Here is a 23130-nt window from a genome sequence, read left to right as displayed (position 1 = left end):
TGCACTGCGCCGATAGAAGATGGTCACGTGGACAGCTCACTTCAAGACCACGGAAAGGTTCCCCTACCGACGTAGAGACCGGCTATTTCAGTCCTAAGGAGCGGGTAGATCGTAGAAGCGTTTGCTGCTGATGGACAACACAGGACTTCTGCTGTCGATGTGCTGGTGATGCGTGGGGGTGGTTCACTGACCAGGGGAGATGACTTCACCTTGACGAGAACAGTTGTGTTAAGTTCACACTTACTAGCACCTGGTGGCCCTATTTATAGCAACTGACGAAAGAACATAATCTAGGTTCTTTGCTGAATGATGTGAATCTGTCGCTGTCGTAGGTTTTCTACTCATAAATCGCATTGTCGGAGTCTGGTTCTGCCGCTTACCCACGCTTAGCCAAAACTGCTCCGTATATACTTCAAGTGGCAGTCTCTCTGACATGTGCTTGTGCGATAGGACTTCCTCTCCTTCGCCGCCACCGAGAACCCACAGGCACAAGAGTCGCAAAATATCGGGTTCCGGCCACCACAACCACTCATAAAGAGAAAGAGGTGGAAAGAGATACCACAGCACATCATCTGGACAAATCCAGTCTAGTGGATCACAAAATACTTATAAGCCCAATGCAAGTCCCGCCAGAAGGCCTCCTTCGTGGCAACCTCGACCCGGAGAGCTTGGGAATACCAGACCAGCTCCAAAACCACTGAAGCCATCAGGAGGGCGCGTTCCAGTGCCCCCAGAGGTTCGTCCGCGCGGAGATAGTGCTCGCGGTCAAGGACGTGGTCCAAAGCCGGCTGTCCGACCGGCACGCCCACCAAGCCCTGCAGCCCTTACGGTGGTTGGTGATATCAATATGGGGAATCCATTCCGAAATACACGGGCGGAAGTAGTCCCGAATAATGGGTTTTCCGATATGCGAGCCGTCATACCCCCGCGAAAACTAACTCCAGAAATTGCTCCAAGCGGGGTCTTTTGAGGCAGGGAGCTGCAGGCAGCTGAAGAAAAAGAACTCGTTGCAGATTCATTTCAAGGTGGTGAGAGATGCTAGTCTCAGAGGTCTCCAACACGAGATGGAGGTATTCAGGTAATAGCGGAAAAGAGTGAGATATGAGAGCGGCATTTGAGATAGAGAATGATGAACAAGATTTTATGATTATTGAAGGGCATGGAAGTAGACGTAATGCGAACAAGATGTCGGAGGCCTCAAGGCAGCCGCATATCAATAAACGTAGAAGGATGAAGGCTTGGCCTTCATTCAGGCGCTACAAAAGCTTATATAGTCACCGTAATTGAGATTGTAACAAAGGACTTCAATCACTGTAAGGTTAGGCAATGTCTATGCTTGAGACTTGAGCCTAATCTGAGGGCTAGAAAATATTACACCAGTCTCTGATTCTAGAAAAAGTGTTGGAGGTCCTTAGACAGTAGCATGTGAGGGTAAATTCGATCATGGAAATCGAGCCCAGATTAGCGTCATAAAATTGCATCGTGCGGTTCATGTATCAAAACCTTGTTGAGCGACTTCGGACTGTGGCATGCGAGACCGGACATGCCTCGTTAGACATCGAGATGGATTACGGCGTCAGGATTGCTACTTCGCTTCTATATTTCCGGCAAGGTACTGAGGGACTTCTGACGGTGCTAAATAACGTTCAAGGGGTAAAGCAGACGTGAATGAAATGAAAGATATATAGACTGTAAGAGATGAATGAAATGCAAATTGACAACGAAGAAAAAGCGATCTCATCTGGCTCGTCTCTCTTGCACCTCCGACCTCAACTTGATCACCATGCGCATGACTGTATTAAAGAGGCCCGCAAGGGTGGCATCGACCTCACCGTCACCGAGCCGCTGTGGCAATCTGTCGGTGTGCCAGTTAAGACATTCCATCTTCATAAATAGGAACATCTTGCTGGCATCGTCCTGGTAAGGGGTAGCCTTTCGGTAGAACTCTTCAACATTTTTATCGTTGACGTCTTCAACTTTGCCTGAAACGACAGGCCACGGTATTATTTGACGAAATTCAGCCTGTATGAACGTTAGTTCGTGCCGTAGATAGTAAAGGACGAAGTGTGAGCGTACCGACGTCGCTTTGGTAGTGTTCTTCTTGAGTATACCCCATCCCGTGCTGTATCGCAACCATGCGTCCTCCAACGTCTTCTTCTCCGCATCGGCTTTCTCCTTGGCTAAGCGTTCTTTCTCCTTCCTCATCTTCTCAGCTCGCTGCCTGGCACGCTCGTTCCGCTCCTCGGTCTCCCTTTTACGCCTTTCCTCTGCCGCTTTGCGCAACTTTTCTTCTTGTTCACGTCTTTGACGTTCTTCCTCCCGTCGCTCTCTCTCAACTTTCTCTTTCTCCAACTGTTCCGCCTGCCTTCTCGCCTCCTCTTCGCGTTTTTCGTCCTCCTTCCTAAGTCGTTCTGCCTCTTCTCTACGCTCTGTCTCACGCCGCTCTGTCTCGGCCCTCTCTTTTCTTAGTCTTTCTGTTCGCTGCCTCGCTTTTTCTCGCTGTTCCTCCATCCGACGCTCGTGCGCCTGTCGACACTTCCTCTCCCAATTGTCCTGCCTCCGTTTCTGCTCCCGCCACCTCTCCTCCGCACGTTCCTCCTCAGAGTCATACTCGTCATCTTCCTGCTTGAAGTGCTGTGACTCCACTCCTAGCTTCCTCAATTGGCGCAAAAGATGCTCCATCTCGCCCTTTAGCGCCACAGTGTCCAACCCCTTCGCCGCTGCTCTTTCCAGCGACCGCGCTACCTGCACGAGGCGCCGATGCAACATCCTCGTCTCCCGATCATGGAGTAGATCGTTCAATTCCATAATCTCATCCCACCTCTCATCCATATCCAAGTCCTCAGGTTCCCTTTTGACTTGGACACGAGATGTGCTGTATCTTGGTAGTTTGGCGATATCACTCATCCACCCGTCGACTACCTTATCAACCTGACTTTGGTGGTTGCCGAGGCATAGCGTGTGCCTCGCGAGCTTATACAGTTGCACTTGAACTGAAGAGCTATGTGGGCTTAGGTATTTGAGGTCCTCTAGGATGTTGAACGCGGAGGCGCGATTGGCGGCGTTGATATGGGTTTTGCAGCCGCGGTGTTTGCTATAAGCGTAACCGACGCAGGTGAGGGAGCCGCGGTGGCCGTGGTTTATGATGTTGAGAGTGGTCTCGGGGTCCCATTTAGGGGCGGAGTGGAGGCCCATTTTGGGGGCGAGGATAAGGGTATGACTGAACGTGAAAGAGGAACACCGGGATTCCAAGAAGATACACACGACTAGGAAAATGACTTCTCTGAAATAAAGAACACTCAAAGCACTACTTGTGACTGTACTTGCCCAGCGAAAGACCCATCATATAAACCCCACCCCGACTCGCAGTGGGAGACTGCATGAACCCACAGCCGCTAGTCTCACAGCCACCTCACAGCACCTCCACTGCAACTGCATGACAGGTTGTTACAGGGGCCGCATAGTACCTGTCACAAGCCTTGCAGGGGAGAGGCGAGGCGGAGTTACCGCAGCCCGAAACGCATGAGGTTTGCCCAGCGGTCGGCGCTTATCGCGTGCGGCACAGCACTTGGACCCCTCACCCCACACGGACATTGGACCCGCTAATTTGGGAATCTGTATGAGCTTCTGTTTTCGTGTTAGTGGGTGGAATGCTAAGCCACGATGGTTAGAAAGGTGGTATGGGGGGCAGTGGGAGTGTGCCGACTTAAGTCTAGAGGTGAAGGCTGAGGAGGCTCGGCACGGGTTCCTGCACTTCCGGTATGAGGCAGGCGGGAAAATGAAGCAACCAGAGAGACGATTGAGGCCATAGGGTAAGGTTTCAATGGTATTGGGAAAGAAAACGACGTCACGGCTAGTACGTGCACGTATGCAACGTCGAGTAGAGATCTTTCAAGTTATGAATATCCTATGAATGAGAAGAAATATGACTGAAAATGGATAATTAAACACCGCTATGTGTATAGAAAATGTGGTTCCTAACGAAAATACGACTCAAATAGAATGAGCATCTGTTTTAGCGGCGCCTCTCTAGGCGGCTCTTATCACGTCTTTTTCTTTTGTGCTTCAGATCTTAACTTGATTGCTGTGCGAGCAACCGTACTGAACTTGTCCGCAGTATTTGCATCCGTAATAGCGTCGAACCAAAGTGGTATCTTATCAGGATGCCAATTTTTACATTCCTGCGCCATGAAATTGTACATCCGACCAGCATTTTCCGGGTCAGGCGTCGCCTTGCGGAAGAAGTCCTCGACGTTCTTTTCGTTCACATCCTCAAAGTCGCCCGAGAAAACTGGCCATGGAATGGTCCGACGCAATTCGATCGTTCGGCGAAGCTCGTCCTGCAGATGAGATTAGCTCATATTGTAGAAATTGAGAGAAGGGTAAAAACTGTACTGATGCAGCTCTGGAATCATTCCCTTTGACATCTTTCCATCGCTTTTCATATCGTGACCAAAATTCACTCATCCATCTTTTTTCCACTCCGGCCTTCTCCTTGATCAATTTCGCTTTCTCCTTCTTCCAGACCTCTTTTTCTTTCTCCAAACCGTCCCCTTTAAGGACCAGGAGCTCCAACTGTTTCTTTTCCCAAAGCAGTTGGTCATTCTTATCGGCTAATTGTTCATTTTTCCTATCCAACTGCTCGTTGCTTTTGGCCAATCCCTCCATCTCTTGTCTTGTACGTGCCGCTTCTTCCGTCGCTTTTCCCAACAAACGGATGTACTCCGATGTCATCCTTTCGTGCTCCTTATGTAGCTCCTCCTTCTCCCTTAGTAGCGTGTCGTGAAACTCATGTAGTTGTACGCAATCCGTGGATAGATCCTGATTTTTCTTGAGTAGCTCCTTCTTCCCCCTTACTAGCGTGTCGTGAAATTCATGCAGTTCTTCGTTTTCCTTGGAGATGTCTTGGATCTTCTTGAGCAGCTCCTCGTTCCTCTTGGCCAGCTTGTCCATCGCTTCTCCTGTAGTTTCTATTTCTCGACAAATGAGACGAATTGTTGTATCCCGCTGCTTCGTCTCCTCTGCATGCCGTTCCTCTTTTTGTTTTTGCTTTCTTTCTTGCTCAAGTCGCTCCCTCTCAATCCCCTCTTTCTCCCTTTCAAGCATTTCTTCTTCCCTCTGCTTTCGTGCCTCTTCCTCCTGTGACTCACTTTCCTTTTCACGCTGGCCCTTCTCAGTCCTCTCTTTTTCTAGTGCCAGCTTCAAGGTCGCAGTCACATCCTTCGTGTCCATCACCGTGCGCCAAAGCTGATCCATCGTGCTTTGCTCTGGGCTCAAGTCCCATTGCTCCTTACCTCGTGGACCCCTCATTTTCAGTCCCTCGAGCAAATATTGCATCTCCATGAGTTGACGCGTGACATGTGACACTGTATCCTCTTTTGTTGGATCTTGATTTTGAGGGCTCGCCGGGTCTTCTGCTGGTTTCTTCTCTTCCGCCGCCGCTTCGCCATTCTCTTCTTCCCCCGTTAGACCACCGTCTTCCGTCAAAACCTGCTCTTTCGCAGAATCTTCCTCTTGCATAGACCTTTGCTTTTCCTTAGACTCATGTCCTTCTATTAACCGGTCAATATCCTTCCTCCACTTATCCAGAAGCATGCTCTGAAAGTCGGCATGCGTGAGACAAAGCATGACTTCTGAAAGTTCATACAGGCAAACCGAGGTCTTGGCAAGCAGCGGACTGAGCTTTCCTATCGCCCATAGGCAGTATTTTATCTCAGTAGCGGCAGAAAATACCATACGATCACACCGCCTGCCTTTATCGCCTGCAAGATGGGCCATGCAAGTCAAATAATTCCTGTCAGGATTTTTGATGCGAAGTGTGACTTCCGGATCCCAATGGGGCCATTCTGGCGCAATATGAGACGAAGATGGTGGATTGTTCCCGCTCGTGTCGCCGGCCGGGGGAGGTGGAGGGGGAGGCGAGCAGATTGTCTCGGACCCAAAAAGGAACACTTTCTCCGGGTGGTAGTTGACTTTTTTATTGAAAACGAAGTCGCTGGGGTGGAGGTCGCCAGGCTTGAATTGACCAGGCAGTTCGGATGAGGAGTAAAAGGAGCTGGAAAGGCGCGGCTTGATATAGGGATCCTCGCAGGCGAAGAGAGACATTTTGGGTTATAAGGTTTTGATTTGGAAGTAATAGCCACGAAAGAGCTACGTTTACCTGTAGGTTGTTTGCAGGTATATGCTCGATGTATAAAGTCTGCCTACCCCACGTGTAGCGGGAGGGGGCGGGTATTAGGAACTTTCAGCCGCAGTCTGAGATCTGCCTTTTACGCTCACCATCAGGTTTCTACCCAATTTGAACATATTGACCTATCTAAGCAGGAATAGCGGCCAGGGGTGTGAAGCTGAGGCGTTGGTATTTGAAACATTTGACGCTTGCTCCTGCGTGCGGCACAGCAGCCTCGCACGTTCGCGACACAGATGGTCAAGAAAAAGTGACTTTGGTAGTGAAGAACCATTTACCGTTTCCATTCTGCTAGTCGCAAGGCTGAAGCACGAGGCTTGCAGGAATTGTTTGAAAGACCTGTGGGTAGTCTCAGAGATATGACGGTTTGGTCGGTTGGTAGGGGTGCATCGTTTGGAAAAAGCGTCCATCAGTCTACCGGAGATGCAACATTTGCAAGCCATCAAGTCAAGACTGTTCTGAAGAGAATACGTGCATGCCATCTGAGATCAAGTGCGCGGGAATTGCGTCGACTTTACCTTTCTTTTGCGCAGCCTCATAATCCGTAGTACCGCCCCAGAGGCATCGCAGTCCAAGCGCTGAAGACGTAAGTGCCGTAGAACTTCAGATCAGACCTGTTCCAATAAGTAACATCTTTATGCTACCTGAGATCAGTGCTTGCGAATCGGACTGGCTATACCGCTCCCTTTGCACGTTCTCAAAATCTATCGACGCCGCTCTAGAGACATTGAAGTCCGAGCTCTCAAGATATATCGTTTTTGCACCTTTAAATCAGGAAGATCATATCTTGATTATTGGCATGGTGCTAACGTGCGTGAGGCACCTCTAAAGATAACATAATTCGAGGGTGGGGGTTGTACCATGCCCGAGCCTGCAAATTAGGGGGCCGCGTTCGCAGACTCTCAGCGAGGCTTTCGGGAGTGACAGGCTCCAAGAAGAATGGACAAACGAGAAACAATAGGGTATTCGAGAGCCGAGTGGAGATTATTGATGACAATGGTGGGATATTGAACATATTTGATAGAGAAGTTGCCCGCTGAAACTCAGAATAGAAACCTGGCTAGAAGTCGCACCACGTGACTCAGAAAACTTGCACGAAGATAGTCTTAATTAATCCAGTTCCCGTCCTTTTCATACTTTGGTTTTCTAAGGTCTTTTCGGCTGTTGTAGCAGGTCAGAAAATGAATGAAGATTGGGTAGTTAGTCACGAGAGGGGGTCGGAGAGAAGGTCGGCCAAGCGGAGAGAGCTTTCCACTGCAGGGTCTTTGAAGAGCTTCAGCTGTTGGTCAACAACCGCCAGACCCCCTTCACAAACAATCACCCATCATGGTTCCTCGGATCGTCAAGTTCACGGCCGGCTTCGTGGGCGGCACGGCTGCAGAAGCCGCTTTCATCGCCCTCGGCTGGAAATACTACACCAAAGACACAAAATTCGTTCCCTTCACCAGCTCCTCGGCCGACTTCACCTCCCCGATCGCAAAGAAGCTCAACCCCTTCTCGAACCCGCCTCTCTGCATTGATCACGCTGTGCGAACTGTGCCGCTTTCCCAATTGCGCACGACAGACGAAAAAGAGCTCACAACGGACTTTTGCCGAGGAGTATGGTCGGGACCTGGGTTCGCATTACAACGAATCTATCTCGCGAGGAAATACAAAGCCTTGAGTGGACGGGAAAAGCACCTCTGGGAGAAGGATGAGCTGAAGATTTCGGAGTATCCTGTGGGGACGGTCCTAGTGGATCACTTCGAGGTGGTGGATAGGACCCCGAACAAGGTTCGTACCAGCTATACGCTTTCTCTCTCACACTCCTACATGCTGCTTGGGCTAGGTCTATGGGCTTCTGAGAAACAATTAAGCTAACAGAGCCGTGTGTATAGGTCACGGTGCGATGTGGAGATTCCCCGCTCATAAGAGAACCCAGGCCTAGCGATGGCTTGTTCACAATTGAGGTCACAAAGGACGAGGCAAACCAAACTGCGACGTTCCATCTCAAAAGCATATTCGTGAACACATCGGCCGACGGCAAGAACGCAGAACCATTGCCGCCTCGATTCATCTGGGCGCACAAGGAGTACACGAAGCTGTGGATGGAAACCAGCGTCCGGAAGCTCTTGAAGTAGGCATATCTGGCATACATAGGTGGTCTTGAATGCTGCGCCTCGAAACTGCGCGATGCACGACTGCAACACTCTGCTACGTTCACGGTCTCGGCTTGGCTATTCACTCGGGTGGTATATCTTCGCAAGCAGCCGGCGGGTGTAGCTGCATCCGGTCTACTGCACGCCATCTGCACGGACAGATAAGCCCAAAAATAGTGATTCGTCACGTCGGCCACGACCCTGCCAGCCTGTACCCACTATTGCGCGAACCCTCTCACGACTGACGCGTCGCATCTGTTCCGGAACGTCGTTACCCCTCCGACTCTGCCTTGCTGGCTGTGAGGCCATCGAATAAGCCGCGTATGCGCATGTGCAATGCGCCCGCTTGGAAGACTCTTCCCCTGGCCATTACGAGCGACATTCCTCCTTATATCCTGTAGATACATCAAAGCACGCAACTTTTACCCTTGACTTGCCCATCTGGCTTTGCTCTTCACTCGCTTTTGTCGCTCCGCAAATATCTTATCGTGAACATTCCAATCGTTTTCCCTCAACAAGTCGAGTAACAGGTTACTCTCGCGTTTGCAGCGTTCGGCAATATGTATGAAAACAGTTCCAATATACGTCTGACCGAAGCGCCTCCGCCATATGAAGACATAAAATCTCCGGGCTCTCCCTCCAAAGCCAACCCTAAGTACTGGGGTCGGAAAGTATGGATTGGCGTCGCTGTTGGCGCTATTGTTATACTCATTGCAGTAATCGTCGGAGCTGTGCTTGGCGTTCGGGCGAATGCGTACCCAAATTATAGCAAATTGACCTATTCACTAGCAGACGACTGTTAGTACTATCCCTTGCTTGGCGTTTCGTCTTTACTAAACCAACACAGACTCGGGAACTGGGTTCTTCGATAACTTTGATTATTTTACTGGTTATGATCCTTCGAGCGGATTCGTACAGTACGTATTGCAACCACATATTGCCAATGCACTGGAAGCTAATGGACTGCTGTCAGTTACGTCGATTCCGCAGGCTCCCAATCCCTTAACCTCACCTATGCCTCCTCCTCCACCGCTATCCTCCGCGTCGACACTTCCGACACTGACGCCAGCACCGGCCGCAAATCCGTGCGCATCACCTCGAAGAAGCAGTACTCCTCTGGCCTCTTCGTTTTCGATATCGTCAACACCCCATACGGCTGTAGCACGTGGCCCGCCCTTTGGCTCTCCGATGCTTCCAATTGGCCGACCAACGGAGAGATTGATGTGGTCGGTACGTAAATAACTTCATTTACACGTGTCATGTTTCTTGGCTGACCTCACTCCAGAAGCGGTGAATGGCGCCACGAGCGGGAATCAGGTTACCCTGCATACGACCAAAGGCTGCGAAATGGACCGCAAGCGCAAAGAAACCGGCAAGGTCCTCCACAAAAACTGCTACAACGGCACCAATAGCAACGCAGGCTGCGGCGTGCAAGGCGCCGAGGATACCTTCGGACAGGCCTTCAATACGAATGGTGGCGGCGTGTACGCAATGGAGTGGCGCTCGGCGGGTATCCGCGTGTGGTTCTTTGCGCGCTCGAAAATCCCCTCAGATATCACTACCGGCTCGTCGCCCGACCCTTCGTCGTGGGGTACTGCGTTGGCGGATTTCCCGAACACGGATTGCAGCATCTCAAGCCACTTCAGGAATCAGAGCATCATTGCGAATATTGATCTTTGTGGCGCTTGGGCGGGCAGCACCGAGGTGTATAGTACCCAGGACGGGTGTCCGGGGACATGCACGGATTTTGTGACGACGAATGCGACGGCGTTTGAGACGGCGTTTTGGGAGTGGAATAGTTGGAAGGTTTATACTGCTGCTTGAGAGTACAGTGGCCTTTAATTGAATGGAGCTGTAGAATGATGTTCGGACCATGTGGAGGATCTTATAATGTCTTTTTGATACCCGGAGTAATGGGCGGCTAGGCATGGCATGGTAACATCCAATCGTTTTAAAACAATCCTTGGGTATATATCTCGAAATCTCATATTATTATAGCAATCTCAGAAATATCATTAGAGGTTCAACTTCTTGTCTAACCCTTTTCATATCGTTGGTCGCATTTCTCGTATCCATATCGAGTTCCTCTCTTCAATCAATATTGATTGGCTCTTCTCAAACGTCCTCGTTCAAATCTGCCTCGCGAGCTTGCGGGGTCGTTCCGAACCATGCGAGCTAAGAAAACCTCAATAAGCTCGGCAATCACCTATTTCCTACCTCTGCTCTCAGCCAACATCTTCAACACATTCTCCTTGTCCATAAGCATGAGACTCGCTCCATAATGTCTATCTGCAACGGGGCATGCCTGCTGCTCATTCCTCTGCTACTCATATGCATCGCAACCCTTCTCTGGACCAACACCACACCATCAACCCATCACTTCTCCCGCCGCAAATGGGTCCAACCCACCGGCTTCCCCGGCAACCCCGACATCTACGGCCTCGGGCATCCGCGTCGGCTACTACACCCAAGCCCTCTCCGTGTGGGCCGCCGACCTCTGGGTGCCCTCCGAAGCCTCCTTCCTGGACAACATCAACGTCCTTTTCATCATCGCTATGCTAATCGGCATCGGCTTCGTGTCCCGGGATCCTGCGACTACCTACGCCGTTGAGCCGTACATGCTGCTGCAGATCACCTACTGCATTGCGTACGTTGGCACGAACGAGTTTCGGAGTGCGGATGCCAGCTATTGGGTGTTGAGGGATTTGAGCTTTCTGGGGCTCGATGGGTACAGTTTCTATTTCTGGTGGAGTGGGCTCGATCAGATGATGCCGACGCCCGGGCCGGAGGGGGCGGTGACGAATGTGTGGTGGCTTACGCAGGCGGACCTTTATGGGTGGGTTAGGGTGGCTGCGAAGGTGGCTGTGGTGGGATTTCTTGTGTTTAGAGGGATGAGGCTGGCGTTTACGTTGAATTATGCATGTGAATGGTGGAAGTTTCGGAGGGCGACGACGAGGCAGTTTTGGAGGGAATTAAAGGAGGATTTGGGGAGGGAGTTGAGGGCAAAGAAGGTTGATAGGACCAGTAAGAAAGGAATGGAGGAGGGAGTAAAAGAGAAGGAGACCTACCTCGCCATTCCGGATATTGAGACTACTGGACTGCCTGTGGATGGAGACGATATTAGGCCACGGCGTACCAGCCATCGACGGTGTAGGTCCTTGACCACCATCCGAAGTCAGAGCGATTTCACGTCACGCTCTCCCTCACCTATCCGGTTCAATATTTCCCTCCACGTTCCGACACCTAGCACCGAAAGCCACTCTTCACACGTCAATAGTTCAAACAGTCCCGGGCCAATATGCGATACCTTCGGCGGCCCCTGGACCCGCACCCCAGGATTACCAACTCAAATCCCAACCTTCACAGAGCTCTACACAATCGAAAACTATCTCTATAGGCTCCTCCCGCACCTCCACCCCTCCTCACCAGCCTTTTCGACCCCGTACTTCCTCAGCGAGCCCCTTCGCCTCGCCCACCTCACAACCCTACTCTACTACAACTCCCTCACTACGCCAGAGCCTCTAGCTTGGTATCGCCCGCCTATCGTTCTTTTTCACACCCTTCGCCGCGCCTACCGCAACCACCCACCCGCTTTCCACTTCCGCCTTCTCACCGAGTTACATCTCGCGCACGTTCCAGCGCCGCGTTGTTCCAAAGTTACCTTTATCCTTGGCCCGGTTCTCAGTTTACTGGTAGTTAGTTTGCTGGTTATTGCGGGCGAGTTGACCATTCAGTGGAATGGGATTAAGGGCGTGCAGGGGCTAGGGAGTGTGGGTCAACTTGTACCGGCGGTTATAGGAGTAGGTGGGCTGTTCAGGGTTGGGTGGGGCGTTGGACGCCAGGTTCTAGGGCTGAGGGATCGAGGGAGGAGAGTATGGCATGGCGGCTATGAGGGGAACAGGGACAGGAGAGAAGTTGAGGGCGCTGCAGAGGTGTATTTTCGGATTAAGGAGGAATTAGAGAGGAGGGGACGTAAGAGAGCAGAAGTCTGATTCTAAGTGAGTGTTGAACTTGTATTTATCATTCGCAACAGTTGTCTCTGAAGTTTCACGTAGGCCTTAAAATTAACGGCATAGGTGCAGTACGTCTTTAATCTCAACGAACATCAGAGAGTTAACTAAATTAGCAGAGTTCTAGCGAAGACTAGAGCAAATGATTTCTAGTGATTACGTTCTGGGTCCTTAGCAAGACATGTGAGGTAGAGGAACCTTGCCCTTTCGGAACGAAGACCCAAGGCTTCCCCGGACCCCGCAAACTGCACCTGTGTACCCCAGACGTCGATCCATCGCTTCCAGTGAAGGACTCAGTTATGGCTCGTGGGACTTTAAGGACTTCGAGTTTCGCTCGGCTTGTTACTGCATTCGATCTCTCCCTGCATGATGCCGCATAGGCCGTGGACCTGGAACTAGCCATTGGCCATATCATATACAAGTAGTTTCGGATGCCGGAGGCTACTTTTGTACTCACTCCGCTCTCATCGGGCCTGACACCATCGGGGTGAAGTATAAGATGCGGTATTTGGGTTGCCATTATGTTTCCAAGTGTACGGATTGGCATCAATTGGCTCCCTAGTCTCTCAACCAAATCACATTTGAGGCCCGTATTTTCCACCATGAGAATCTCTCTACTCCTCACTATCTTTTCCAGTCTCTCATCAGCCACTGCCTTGGTCGGCCCCTCCCCACCTCTCTACTTCAAACCCACCACAAGAGTCATCCCTCCCCACCCCGTTGATGGCGAAACCAGCTTCATAGACACCCACCGCAACGGCCCCTTCGATGGGCCCCACACCGATCTCATCAACTCCACCGCCATCGAGTGGTGGTACTTCGATGCCTCCTCCATGGAAGGCGAGCAAGCCATCGCCGTGTGGTGGACGACGCCCAACCCCGCTGCCATCGGCCTCAACTTCACCAGCTCCAACTGGTTCATTTTCCACTCGAGATTCAGAGACGGAACGTCGTACGATACGTTCATCCCGGCGGATGAGGTGATTATCAAGACGACGGGGGATGGGAGTTCGGGGTTGTATACCGGGGCGGGGTCTGGGTGGAGTGGGACGCCGGATATGAGCCATTATTCTATGAGCTTTGATATCCAGGATGAGGGGATTAGGGGGGAGGTGCAGATCATGAGGGTAGATATACGCCCTTGAAGTATTGGGCATCGTGCTGACCTACCAATCAAGATAGTCCCCTCTCGTAGTGCAAAGCGTCCCGCCACCGACCTCGACGAAGACATGCGCAACATCGGCGCCCTAGGCTGGGCTCTCGCGGTCCCAGGCGGCGACGCGACTGCCTACGTCCAGGTCGGCGAGAAAACCATCTCCTTCGACGAAGGCAGCGGATACCACGACCACGTAAGCTCGTACCCCCAACCCCCCTCCCTCTCGTCCTCTACATGCTAACAACTCTCAGAACTGGGGCATCGGCCTCGCTGACTTCCACAACTGGTACGCCATCCACGGCCGCTTCGGCCTGTATACCTTCACCGCCATCGAAACCCTGCTGCAAGCTCCCTCTTCCCCAGATATCAACTCCCCCACTACTTTCGGCCAAACCTGGCTCGACTATAACGGCACCACCCTCGTTGAGACCCTCGACCCCTCCGCCGTGCGCATCCGCCCCTGGGGCAATGGTGCGGAGTACCCACCGAAGGGGTACTATCCGAACCCGCTAGGCGCGGTTATCACGATAGATGCGGGCGAACATGGGGTGTTTGAGTTGAATGTGACGAGTAAGACGAGTAGCCCGAGGGTGCCCATGGGGGTGGGTTTGGGGAAGTGGTTTGGAACTGTGAAGGGGAGCGTAAGGGGTGGGAAGGTGAGTGAGGGGCCCGCGATGTTTGAGTGGTTGGATTTGGATTTGGAACCGGGGGTGGAGGAGGGGTTGGTCGTGCAGGGGGGAGCTCTAAGGAGAGATGAGGGGGTAATGAAGGATGGAGTTTGGAGTAGAGACATGGAAAAGAAGAGGGGGTGGGTGGAAGGCTGAGTCAGCGATGGGATGGAAATTGGTAGGATGTCTTGAGAGCTTATTCAACCATTGCCCGAAATGTTCCCCTTCGATTTATGCTGGGTGGAAGGATCAAGCACCAAGATAAGGATTTCGTTCGCATGTGTGGGCGTGTGAGTGTAGGGAATCAAACCCAAGGAGGAACCCCAGAATGGCTGTCTGAAACATCTCCATCACTGGTAATCACCACCACTCCCACACAAACATGCCAAACACTAGTAAACCTCCACATAACCGCCACTATGCTCGACTGTTGTGTCGCCGCATCCGCATCCGCATAACGTAAAGGTGCGCGGCATCATTGCTACCGGTAAGATAATGCACGAAACACCACACGCCTCCACTAGCTCCATAGATAACCACCCAGCCATTATAGCATCGCACGAATCTAGTTTAAAGGATCTCCCACCATGAATTAGTTACAGCAGCCTGGTTTCTCCCAAAAGCCCTATTCATGTCGCTTTTCTAAGAGAGGGAAGGAAGATCTAGGGAGACGTTTAAGTAGGAGGGCATTTAAGGGTGGCACCTCAATAACAGATTTTTGAATGCCAGGTAGACGTAAATTAGGGTATTGCACGTGCTAAGTTGCGACCACGTATGTAGTAGATTGCGGAAGGATAGGAGAAGAGAGAATAGGAAGCATATAGGCTTAGGGTGGAAAAAGCCCGAAGGCCCTTCACACCGCTTACTGAAATCCTGCTCCCCTCTTTTTAGAGGTTTAATAGTATGTGAAGTAATTAGGAACAAATCCTGCAAAGTATCTCCTCCAATAAACGCAGCTGCTCAGCGTGCATAGACCTATGACATCGCCAATTAAGTAGACACGGTGCACAATAGAGCAGATGAAAACAATAGTTGGATATTGGGAAATCTGGAGGCCTCAGGTGAAGATCGCGAAGTGCGGCATTGCATGAAGTACTGCCAAGATACGCCAACCGAAAAAAAAGGGGGCTGAATAAGGCTGAAGATGTACCAGGCGAAGAGTGTGTCGCATGATTCGGATGAAAGAATTATTTCGTCTGAAATGTACATACAATTGAATACGCTAGGAAATGCTGAAGTGGAAGGAGGCGGTTTCGAACGAAACGGCTATTCTATTTCACCGCAGATGAGATTTACGCTAGGACTCAAGGCTACAATGGGGCTACCTGAGCGGGCTGCCGCCCTCCCTGCAAGTTTTAGGCTGTAGTATAGTCGTACCCTACGAAAATACTGTGGATACGACTAAAATGCCACCCAAAACTTTGCAGGGAGGGCGGCAGCCCGCTCAGGTAGCCCACTTGTAGCCGTTGCAGAAGGGTCTTAATGAGATAGCCGAAATGGTCACGTGATGGACTACAATGTCGTCAGAAATTAAAACTGAATACTCTCTTCCTCCACACAAGGGCAGCGTATTTTACTTCGTGGATCTCCAAAAGCCAAAAGAAACCCTTCTCAGCTAGTATGTAACATTGCGTTACTCATTTTAGCCTAGTTGATGTGATTGATCGCAGGGATCATAAATCTCCGACAAAGGCTCCGAATAGTCTCCGTTCACCATATTATAAGAAGACGCTGCTGTAACCTGTCGGCAGCCAAAACCAAATTCTACTTTGATTGTCTCACCGTCAATTAGGGTCATATTTTGTAGTCACCTCCCTTCACTCCCGCCATGGCCTTCGAACAGAAAGGCGACGACTGGAGCGCGAACGCCAAATCATACAACGCTCTTCCTCAGGATGACGAGTCTCCGATCACTCGTCCGAGCATGGTGCTTGTCAAGACACTCAACCACGCCCTCCCAATCGCCGAAGCAACCGCCATCCTAGACGTCGGCTGCGGCCCAGGAACGACCATCGGCATGCTGATACGACAGCTGGGTTCGCAGATCCCTCCGAATGCGCGCCTCATCGCGTCGGACTTCAGCGCGGGCATGATCGAGCAGCTCGAAGAACGTAAGAAGACGGCAACAGATCCGCTCTGGAACCGAATCGAACCACTGGTATCGAATGCAGAAGATCTAGCCGGCATTTATGACTCTTCAATCAGCCATGTCATGGGCAGTCTGGTCTACAACCTCATTCCCGACAGCCAAAAAGCTCTTGAAGCGGCATATCGCGTGCTCAAGCCCGGTGGTGTAGCTTGCATGTGCACCTGGGTAACTCTTGAATGGATGGACCTCATGAAGCTAGCCGCAGAGAATACAAAAGGCAACACGGCACCTGCTTCGTTGTTTCCAGAGCCGTGGTTGAGCGTGGAGGGTATCAAGAAGAAATTCGAGGAGGCTGGGTTCAACGACAGCACTTTTGAGACCCAGGAGGCGTTCATGGCTATCGACGACCCTGCTCCATACTTCAATGGGTTTGTAAGAGCGAAGAATCCGGCTGCGAACCTCTACATTGGAGGCTATACGGAGGAGGAGCTTGATCGGTTCGAGGAAGAATGGATTAGGCTGGCTTTTGAGCGGCATCCAAAGAGTCCGAAGAAGCTGAAGGGCATTTTCGTTGTCTCGACGGGGAGGAAGTGATAACTTTGGGACGCGATTCTTGATACGGGTATATACTAGAATGCGGAGGGAGGATCAGTTATATGGGTCGCGTGGGAGCACTGCTTCCGCGCCATTCCATTAATAAGTTCTAGTAAAAACACAGTCAATGGAAATAACTCATACAAACACTATTAAAAGGCGTGATGAAGAACGAATTAGATACCTACTTTGGAGCATTAAAAAAGGGGCGTAGGTCACGGGAACGCGCGTTGAAACTAGCGTGCGCCACAAGGGCCTAGCACATTTGGACTCACCGCCGCTCCCAACCTTATTTCCACTGCATCGTCAATCATCACCGGAGCACTATTTCCCAGATGCCATATTGTGCCTAAAGGGCATGTTCTGGTCTTCCTAGGCTCGTTTCTAGGTCATTTTCTTCCTGCTACCCCCTCCGCAATCATGGGCGACGTCCCCGGCTCTTCTCTCCCAGATCGGTCCAAGCAGAAGACTGATGTGAACGACCATCGCGAACGTGGGAACGCGCTTTACAAGAGTGGTAAACTTATCCAAGGTACTGTTCACCCTCTCTTTATTTCGTTTCCTTGCCGCCTCTATTCTTACGGATTTTTGTCAGCGATCGACGCGTACAAGAAAGCATGTACTGCCAGTCCCGAAGATGCGCGACGTCTATCCAATTTGAGCGCCACGTATTTTGAAATTGGCGAGTATGACAATTCAATCAAGCCAGCAGAGGCTGCTATCAAGCTTCTGAAGTCTCCGGATGACCCTCTGCGAGTTAGGCTCCAGACAAGAATATCCAAGGCTCATATGCATTGCTGCCGATGGAAAGAAGCTGAGGAAGCAAGTCGCAAACTTGGGGCTACGGATGACGATGAGTTTAATTCTGCCTTGAAACATGCCATTCGGCTTGAGAGAGATATCGAGACGAAAGCGCCGCAAGGCATGTTCACCTACGTATCAAATGTTACTCAACTCGTACCACGCTATATGCCCTCGATGTGAGCAGAATATGTTTTTTTCGAAAAGCACGAATCAGTACTTTATATTTACGTTTGGATCGAGCAATTGACATCAACGTCGAGAGAGGGTGTACGGAACTTGATCATGTCATTCCACCGACACACCTAGGCTGTCCCAACCGGAATATTACAATGTTGACCACGATGACTGCTCACCCCTGTTGGACCCTGCTGTCATGATGAATCCACCTTTCAAGGAAACGCTCACGGCTATGTTTGGAGGCATCGGAGACGCAAGACACCTTTACACAACCATTGCAGCCGTCGCGTCGTGGGAAGACCAAATGAAAGAAATGCTACGCATACCGAAGTATCATTTCACTTGTGTCCCTTTGAAAGCTCCCACTATGGCTAGGTTGCTCGTCATGCTGCTCTTGGTACATCGGTTACCTGCAAATACGACTTCCGACGCTGCACAGAAAATCAATTCCGCGGCATTCCACATTTTTGTTGCGCCCATAATGCCACTTTATGCGCACCAAGAGCTACAAAAGACCATCACTTTGGCAGTTGATATTCTGGAAGGTCGTTGGACCGCACCCAAGTGGATCACTATATATGAGCTCGACAGACCAGCTATACTCAACGCCCTCAAATCCTGGCAACAGAAGACTGCCGCAGCGTGGCCAACTGCAAAAATGGCTTTACTTGCAGCCAAGGACTTTATATCGTGGCCGTTGATGACCCAGTTCCGGAAGGTTGTGAGTTGGATCACCACTGCTATAGTTCTGGCGCGATGCTTCTACCTCCTCGCGCCCTACTCACTGAACGCGAACGCTCTTTCGTCGAGGCATTGAAGCAAAGCGGCAACGGCTCGGAAGAGCCTCAAGCTACTCTTGTCAACTTCTCCGACTATCTCGTACAAAACTGGCAACCAAATGTCACTCCAGTAGACATTGATGCGATTTTCCCGCCTATGGAACCGGATATCTCACACAATCCATTTTGCGTCGTGGGAATGCAGCTGTGCAATGTGCCAACGAAAGAGCTCCATCAGTTATATGACTATTGGAAGGGTTTCTTTATCGAGATTTCCCAAGCTATCTCCACCATGCGCGGCCGGATTGTCATTGAACTCATCGCTGGTGAAGTCACCTAGACTCTGGAGCATTTAAAATACAAAACTCTTGCGCATCGTAGGTCAAAAGCCATAGACTTAGTCGAAACTGCCTCTTACCCTTAGCGATACGACAGAATCCATCTCAGCAATATCCCGTAAGCATTGTCCTCCTCATGGCTTGCTGCTTCATCTTAATGCGATGCGCTGACGGACCGACCATGCAGGACTACATTGGGGGACCGCTCACGAAATTTCTCTACGCGCTTCCAGTGAATGATCCAGATCGCGATCCGTACATCACGTCGAATGTTCTTCGCAATAACCCTGCTTATGGGGGATCAAACAACCTGGATAGGTTCATGAACGAGAATTTGTGTTTGTACGGTTCTGAAAATTTGCTCAAGATGAAAGTAGAAAAGACTCGAAAGTTATTTGAGCCTAAGGATGACGAGGTGGAATTTGGTCTTCAACGCTACACATGCTGGAAGCGCCCAGGCGAAAAAAGGCTACAGTTCTTCGATCTCATGGAGCGCCCAAATCTCGAGAAATGGGTATACTCGCTCTTTTTGAAGATCACGCTGCCATATCCACGGGCCGTCACAGGTTTCAGTTTCCTTATTCTGGTCTTTTCTCCATTCAACGTATCAATCATGTCTAGGTTGCTCATACATCTCTCCGAGATAGGATACCCCGCCCACTGGCTTGCGTCCATACTATCAAGTATTTTGAGTGGAAAAATAATGACTAGAGCACGTCCGCCTCGCTCGTGTCCCCTCTCTATTGCAGAGACAACAGCCAATCGGCCTGTGAGGACTACCACAGCGACACCATTTGTTGAAGATATGCGAATCCAAGCAGCCATCCGGTTACCTCTCATGCCGTTTGGCTTCTATCCTAAATCTACCACATCTGGACGACATCTACCGGTACAAGATCCCCGTCAAGGGCGCAACGGCCTTGGGGTCCGAAGTGCCGCACTTCATTCTTGTGCTCTTCAATAATAATATCTGGCCTGATGGCGAAACCACAAACTTACGACAAGACCTTCTCGACGACGACAATAGCATACAGACTCCTGCAGTCAAGAGGTTTCGAGAGCAAGGAATTGTCGTCACCAGCGTGTTCAAGTTCACCAAAGTGGTTAAAAACAAAGCTAAAGAGGCAGCCCTCTGGATGGATAGGCGCGTCATAGAAAAAGATGTTGGGTGAAGGGACTTGAATGGTTGGTATATGGCGCAATGATGATTGGAGTTCGCAAAGCGAGCCTTGCGACTTGAAGGAGGGGCCCAAAGGGCTAAAGAGAGGAGGATGTTGGATCGACGTGTCTACCAAGAAGGATGTGCCCTGAGCTTGGCGATTCCCGACGAGGGCATCGCTGATCGCAGACGCAAAATAGAGCCGCATAGCTAGGAAGGGTTTCTCTGAATTGCCATTGCTTGCCTATTTCGCCTATAAATAGTTGAACTCCGAGGACCAGCGCTCATCGATTCTCCAGAGCTCCTTCTCTGCCCCGCTATGCTTGCTGACACGCTAAACGGAACCCGGTAAAAGCTATCATCTGCCCCGCATGTTTACGCGTGATATGCAGCATCTCCTACATATTAACGGCGGTTGAGGCGCTACAGCTTGCATATCCGTATCTATAACCATGGTGTTTGCCTAATTTCAACTTCACATTGTTACTTAAACACAGGCTACATCCGACCTCACCATTTTCTCTCCTAGCATTTCCTCTGACTTCAACAATTTCTACACTCTTCACATAAACCGAAGATCAAAAAAAAATTCAAAATGCCTCTCGTCCTCTCCCGCGCCCCCCTGACCGACATCCCCGAAATGATCGGCGTCGAGCTCAAAGCCTTCCGCGCCTCAGGCTACGCCGCCCACGCCGCGCTTTTCGGGCCCTGCAACACGCCCGAGCTGCGCAAAGCCGCCGAGGAGCGCGTCCTCAAGGGCCGGACCGCCAATCCCACGATCCTACAGCTGAAAATCACCGACACGGATACTGGGAAAATAGTAGCGGTGGGTGTATGGGGTATCGTGGTGAATTGGGTAGATGCACCGCAAGGACCCAAGCATTGGGCCACCGCGCCGTACTACGCGGAAGGGAGTGTGGAACGGGAATGCGCGGAGGCGATTTTGGAGGATTTTGTGGCGCGGAGGGAGAGGTATACGCATGGACATGCGCACATGAGTGAGTTTTAGGAATTTGGGGGTTAGGAGTGAGAAATGAGACGCTGATTTTGATTGCAGTTCTACATGACTTGAATACGGATCCGGACTACGAGCGGAGAGGATGTGCGAGCATGCTCATCAAGTACGGGCTAGAGATTGCGGATAGGCTGTTCATTCCGGTCTGGGTTGAATCGTCGCCGATGGCGCTTCCGCTGTATCAACGACATGGCTTTGAGATTGTGGAGGAGGTGAATTTTCCGACGGAGAAGTGGAGGCATGAGTATACGGTGACGTTGAGGAAACCACAGCTAAGCGTGCCGCTTCAGACTTGAGGAATAGCTTCTTAGACGCTTTTGGGGATTTCTCCTGACTCCATCACCGACCCCGGGAGGTCTGCAGTTAAGGTTCTCTGAATAGGACGTTGCAAATAGCGCCCACAGAGGTCCATACCTTCATGGCGTCTTCATTAGACCATCTTACTAAGCTCATGTCCGGTCCTGTCAACTCTTCTTCCACAGTCAAGCTGTGCAGCTTTGGAAAGTGTGTTGCCTTGTGGTAGGCGAACTCCATGATCCATGCGTAAGTCCATGGCTCAAACGCGGCGTTTCCGCTTCGCAGCTTTGCACGTTCCTGGTCGTTGGAGTGGAGTATATTCATTGGTTTTCCAGAGTACGGATTCGTTTTTTGTGCGAAGTACAGCTGAATCGTAATGAAGTTAGCATGCTAATGAACCAGCCGTCACATACCTAGACATTTACATTGACGATTCGAGTACTAGGAGAAGGGTAAGAGTTGACTCACGTTCAGTTTTGTCATGGACCAGGGGAATTGCGCATAAGTTCCGTTACGAGAGTCGTGCGGGACCGGCCTGTTGAAGAAGCAGTGAACTGGAAGCGTGATGCTTTCCAAAGATGAGAACATCTTCAAATCCAGCTTCGTGCCATCACAAAAAGGAGTTGGATGCGAAGTGTGGCTCTGCAAATTGAGTAAGTCGAGGGACACCAGAGTATCTCTTGTCGGAGCCAAGGCATGCTGTAGTTGTGCAGCGGAGAACAAAATGATTCCTGGGCCGGTACTGCGGAATGGACGGGGCATGGAGCCGGTAAGATGTTGTAGGTATGGACACCGCCTGAGCAACGCTTGGAATAGATCAAGCGACGTTCTGGAGTCATTGAGATTCAGTGTTTTAACTCGACAGGACTGTGATATTGACGTTAGATCTGAAGCTCGTTTCGAGTCTTCGAAAGTCTCCCCAGTTCTAATAGAGAAATCAATCAGTTCAACGTTCGGAAGAGACATGCAATCGAAGATCGTCGCAAAGGATACCGTTTCGCGTTGGAAGTTAACCCGACGGAGTTTTTCTAGCTTATTGATTTGGAAGAAGTTGGGAGAGAATGCGAAAAGCTCCCGCAAATCCTCAATATTCGATAATGCGCGCTGGATCTCAAGGTACACGAGGTTCGGGAGTTGTTGAAGCAGCTCGTTTGCCCAAAAGGACGCCAGAGGTTCAAACCCAAGCGTGATCTGGATCTTTCGCACCAGTGCCCTAAGACCTGGTGTCTCTTTCAGTGAGCGCATGAGTAGCCTCAATTTGGGCACATCGGAAGCTGTGATTTGGATGTTCATGGCTTTCACAAGATGTCGTGGCACCAAGGCACCGATCCGTAAACATACGCGAGCTAGTTGAGGGAGAGAGATAGCAGCGGAAGGGTCTCTCTCTTTCATGAGTTGAAGCCATCCGATTATTTCGTGTAGAATATCGTCATTGAGGTCGCTGAACCGAGTCATGTTTCCGATTGGATAGGATTCGGATTGACAGCTGCGGTAGCAACTCGGGTACCTAGGACGTTGGATATCTCTCTGCGCATGCAGAGTGAACTCTAGAGAAGGCGATGTCTGCAGACTTCAAATGAGACGTAATGGATTCAAGAGGTCAAATTTGGAAAAAATCCGAGTCTTATGACAAAATGTTGCCGCCTACGGCACGTCATGCGCAGCGTTTCATATCGGTCGCCTTGTTAAGGCCACCACGTACCTAGGTAAGCTCGAGGA

At 50.8% G+C, this 23130-nt stretch overlaps 11 protein-coding genes across 11 annotated transcripts; 8 read left to right on the top strand and 3 right to left on the bottom strand.

The window, feature by feature from the left end:
* Positions 1-1511: 1511 nt before the first annotated feature.
* BDZ99DRAFT_575239 (uncharacterized protein) lies at positions 1512-3382 on the bottom strand. The gene is made up of 2 exons (XM_033728449.1): positions 2077-3382; positions 1512-2022 (listed from the first exon to the last, which is right to left on the bottom strand). Exons 1-2 carry the CDS (start codon positions 3193-3195, stop codon positions 1738-1740), a joined length of 1404 nt encoding a protein of 467 aa, XP_033571554.1. The 5' UTR covers positions 3196-3382; the 3' UTR covers positions 1512-1737.
* A 501-nt stretch (positions 3383-3883) lies between these two features.
* BDZ99DRAFT_575238 (uncharacterized protein) lies at positions 3884-6105 on the bottom strand (the record flags this gene model as incomplete). The annotated part of the gene is made up of 2 exons (XM_033728448.1): positions 3884-4340; positions 4396-6105. 2 exons carry the CDS (start codon positions 6103-6105, stop codon positions 4044-4046), a joined length of 2007 nt encoding a protein of 668 aa, XP_033571553.1. The 3' UTR covers positions 3884-4043.
* Positions 6106-7358: 1253 nt separating this feature from the next.
* BDZ99DRAFT_147995 (uncharacterized protein) lies at positions 7359-8384 on the top strand. Its single transcript, XM_033712754.1, has 2 exons — positions 7359-7960; positions 8065-8384. Exons 1-2 carry the CDS (start codon positions 7514-7516, stop codon positions 8305-8307), a joined length of 690 nt encoding a protein of 229 aa, XP_033571552.1. The 5' UTR covers positions 7359-7513; the 3' UTR covers positions 8308-8384.
* Positions 8385-8760: 376 nt separating this feature from the next.
* On the top strand, positions 8761-10285 carry BDZ99DRAFT_147997 (uncharacterized protein). The gene is made up of 4 exons (XM_033712755.1): positions 8761-9123; positions 9173-9242; positions 9299-9555; positions 9611-10285. Exons 1-4 carry the CDS (start codon positions 8886-8888, stop codon positions 10147-10149), a joined length of 1104 nt encoding a protein of 367 aa, XP_033571551.1. The 5' UTR covers positions 8761-8885; the 3' UTR covers positions 10150-10285.
* A 284-nt stretch (positions 10286-10569) lies between these two features.
* Positions 10570-12436, top strand: BDZ99DRAFT_502455 (uncharacterized protein). Its single transcript, XM_033723896.1, has 2 exons — positions 10570-10805; positions 10840-12436. Exons 1-2 carry the CDS (start codon positions 10607-10609, stop codon positions 12315-12317), a joined length of 1677 nt encoding a protein of 558 aa, XP_033571550.1. The 5' UTR covers positions 10570-10606; the 3' UTR covers positions 12318-12436.
* A 501-nt stretch (positions 12437-12937) lies between these two features.
* On the top strand, positions 12938-14564 carry BDZ99DRAFT_575235 (uncharacterized protein; the record flags this gene model as incomplete). Its single annotated transcript, XM_033728447.1, has 3 exons — positions 12938-13462; positions 13514-13684; positions 13743-14564. 3 exons carry the CDS (start codon positions 12938-12940, stop codon positions 14313-14315), a joined length of 1269 nt encoding a protein of 422 aa, XP_033571549.1. The 3' UTR covers positions 14316-14564.
* Positions 14565-15888: 1324 nt separating this feature from the next.
* On the top strand, positions 15889-16990 carry BDZ99DRAFT_467275 (S-adenosyl-L-methionine-dependent methyltransferase). Its single transcript, XM_033720988.1, has one exon. The coding sequence runs from the start codon at positions 15988-15990 to the stop codon at positions 16840-16842; it is 855 nt and encodes a 284-aa protein (XP_033571548.1). The 5' UTR covers positions 15889-15987; the 3' UTR covers positions 16843-16990.
* Positions 16991-17151: 161 nt separating this feature from the next.
* Positions 17152-17944, top strand: BDZ99DRAFT_467274 (uncharacterized protein). The gene is made up of 2 exons (XM_033720987.1): positions 17152-17374; positions 17438-17944. The coding sequence occupies exons 1-2, from the start codon at positions 17263-17265 to the stop codon at positions 17824-17826; spliced, it is 501 nt and encodes a 166-aa protein (XP_033571547.1). The 5' UTR covers positions 17152-17262; the 3' UTR covers positions 17827-17944.
* A 1579-nt stretch (positions 17945-19523) lies between these two features.
* On the top strand, positions 19524-20343 carry BDZ99DRAFT_467273 (uncharacterized protein). Its single transcript, XM_033720986.1, has one exon. It carries the CDS (start codon positions 19554-19556, stop codon positions 19902-19904), a length of 351 nt encoding a protein of 116 aa, XP_033571546.1. The 5' UTR covers positions 19524-19553; the 3' UTR covers positions 19905-20343.
* A 351-nt stretch (positions 20344-20694) lies between these two features.
* BDZ99DRAFT_481054 (uncharacterized protein) lies at positions 20695-21410 on the top strand (the record flags this gene model as incomplete). The annotated part of the gene is made up of 2 exons (XM_033722367.1): positions 20695-21097; positions 21157-21410. 2 exons carry the CDS (start codon positions 20695-20697, stop codon positions 21408-21410), a joined length of 657 nt encoding a protein of 218 aa, XP_033571545.1.
* A 67-nt stretch (positions 21411-21477) lies between these two features.
* On the bottom strand, positions 21478-22866 carry BDZ99DRAFT_525414 (uncharacterized protein; the record flags this gene model as incomplete). The annotated part of the gene is made up of 2 exons (XM_033725993.1): positions 21478-21777; positions 21880-22866. 2 exons carry the CDS (start codon positions 22864-22866, stop codon positions 21478-21480), a joined length of 1287 nt encoding a protein of 428 aa, XP_033571544.1.
* Between the last annotated feature and the right edge of the window lie 264 nt (positions 22867-23130).

This window comes from Mytilinidion resinicola, assembly GCF_010093595.1.
Source record: "Mytilinidion resinicola strain CBS 304.34 unplaced genomic scaffold BDZ99scaffold_21, whole genome shotgun sequence".
In the NCBI taxonomy this organism is placed as follows: domain Eukaryota; kingdom Fungi; phylum Ascomycota; class Dothideomycetes; order Mytilinidiales; family Mytilinidiaceae; genus Mytilinidion; species Mytilinidion resinicola.
This window is presented reverse-complemented; position numbering and strand designations above follow the sequence as displayed.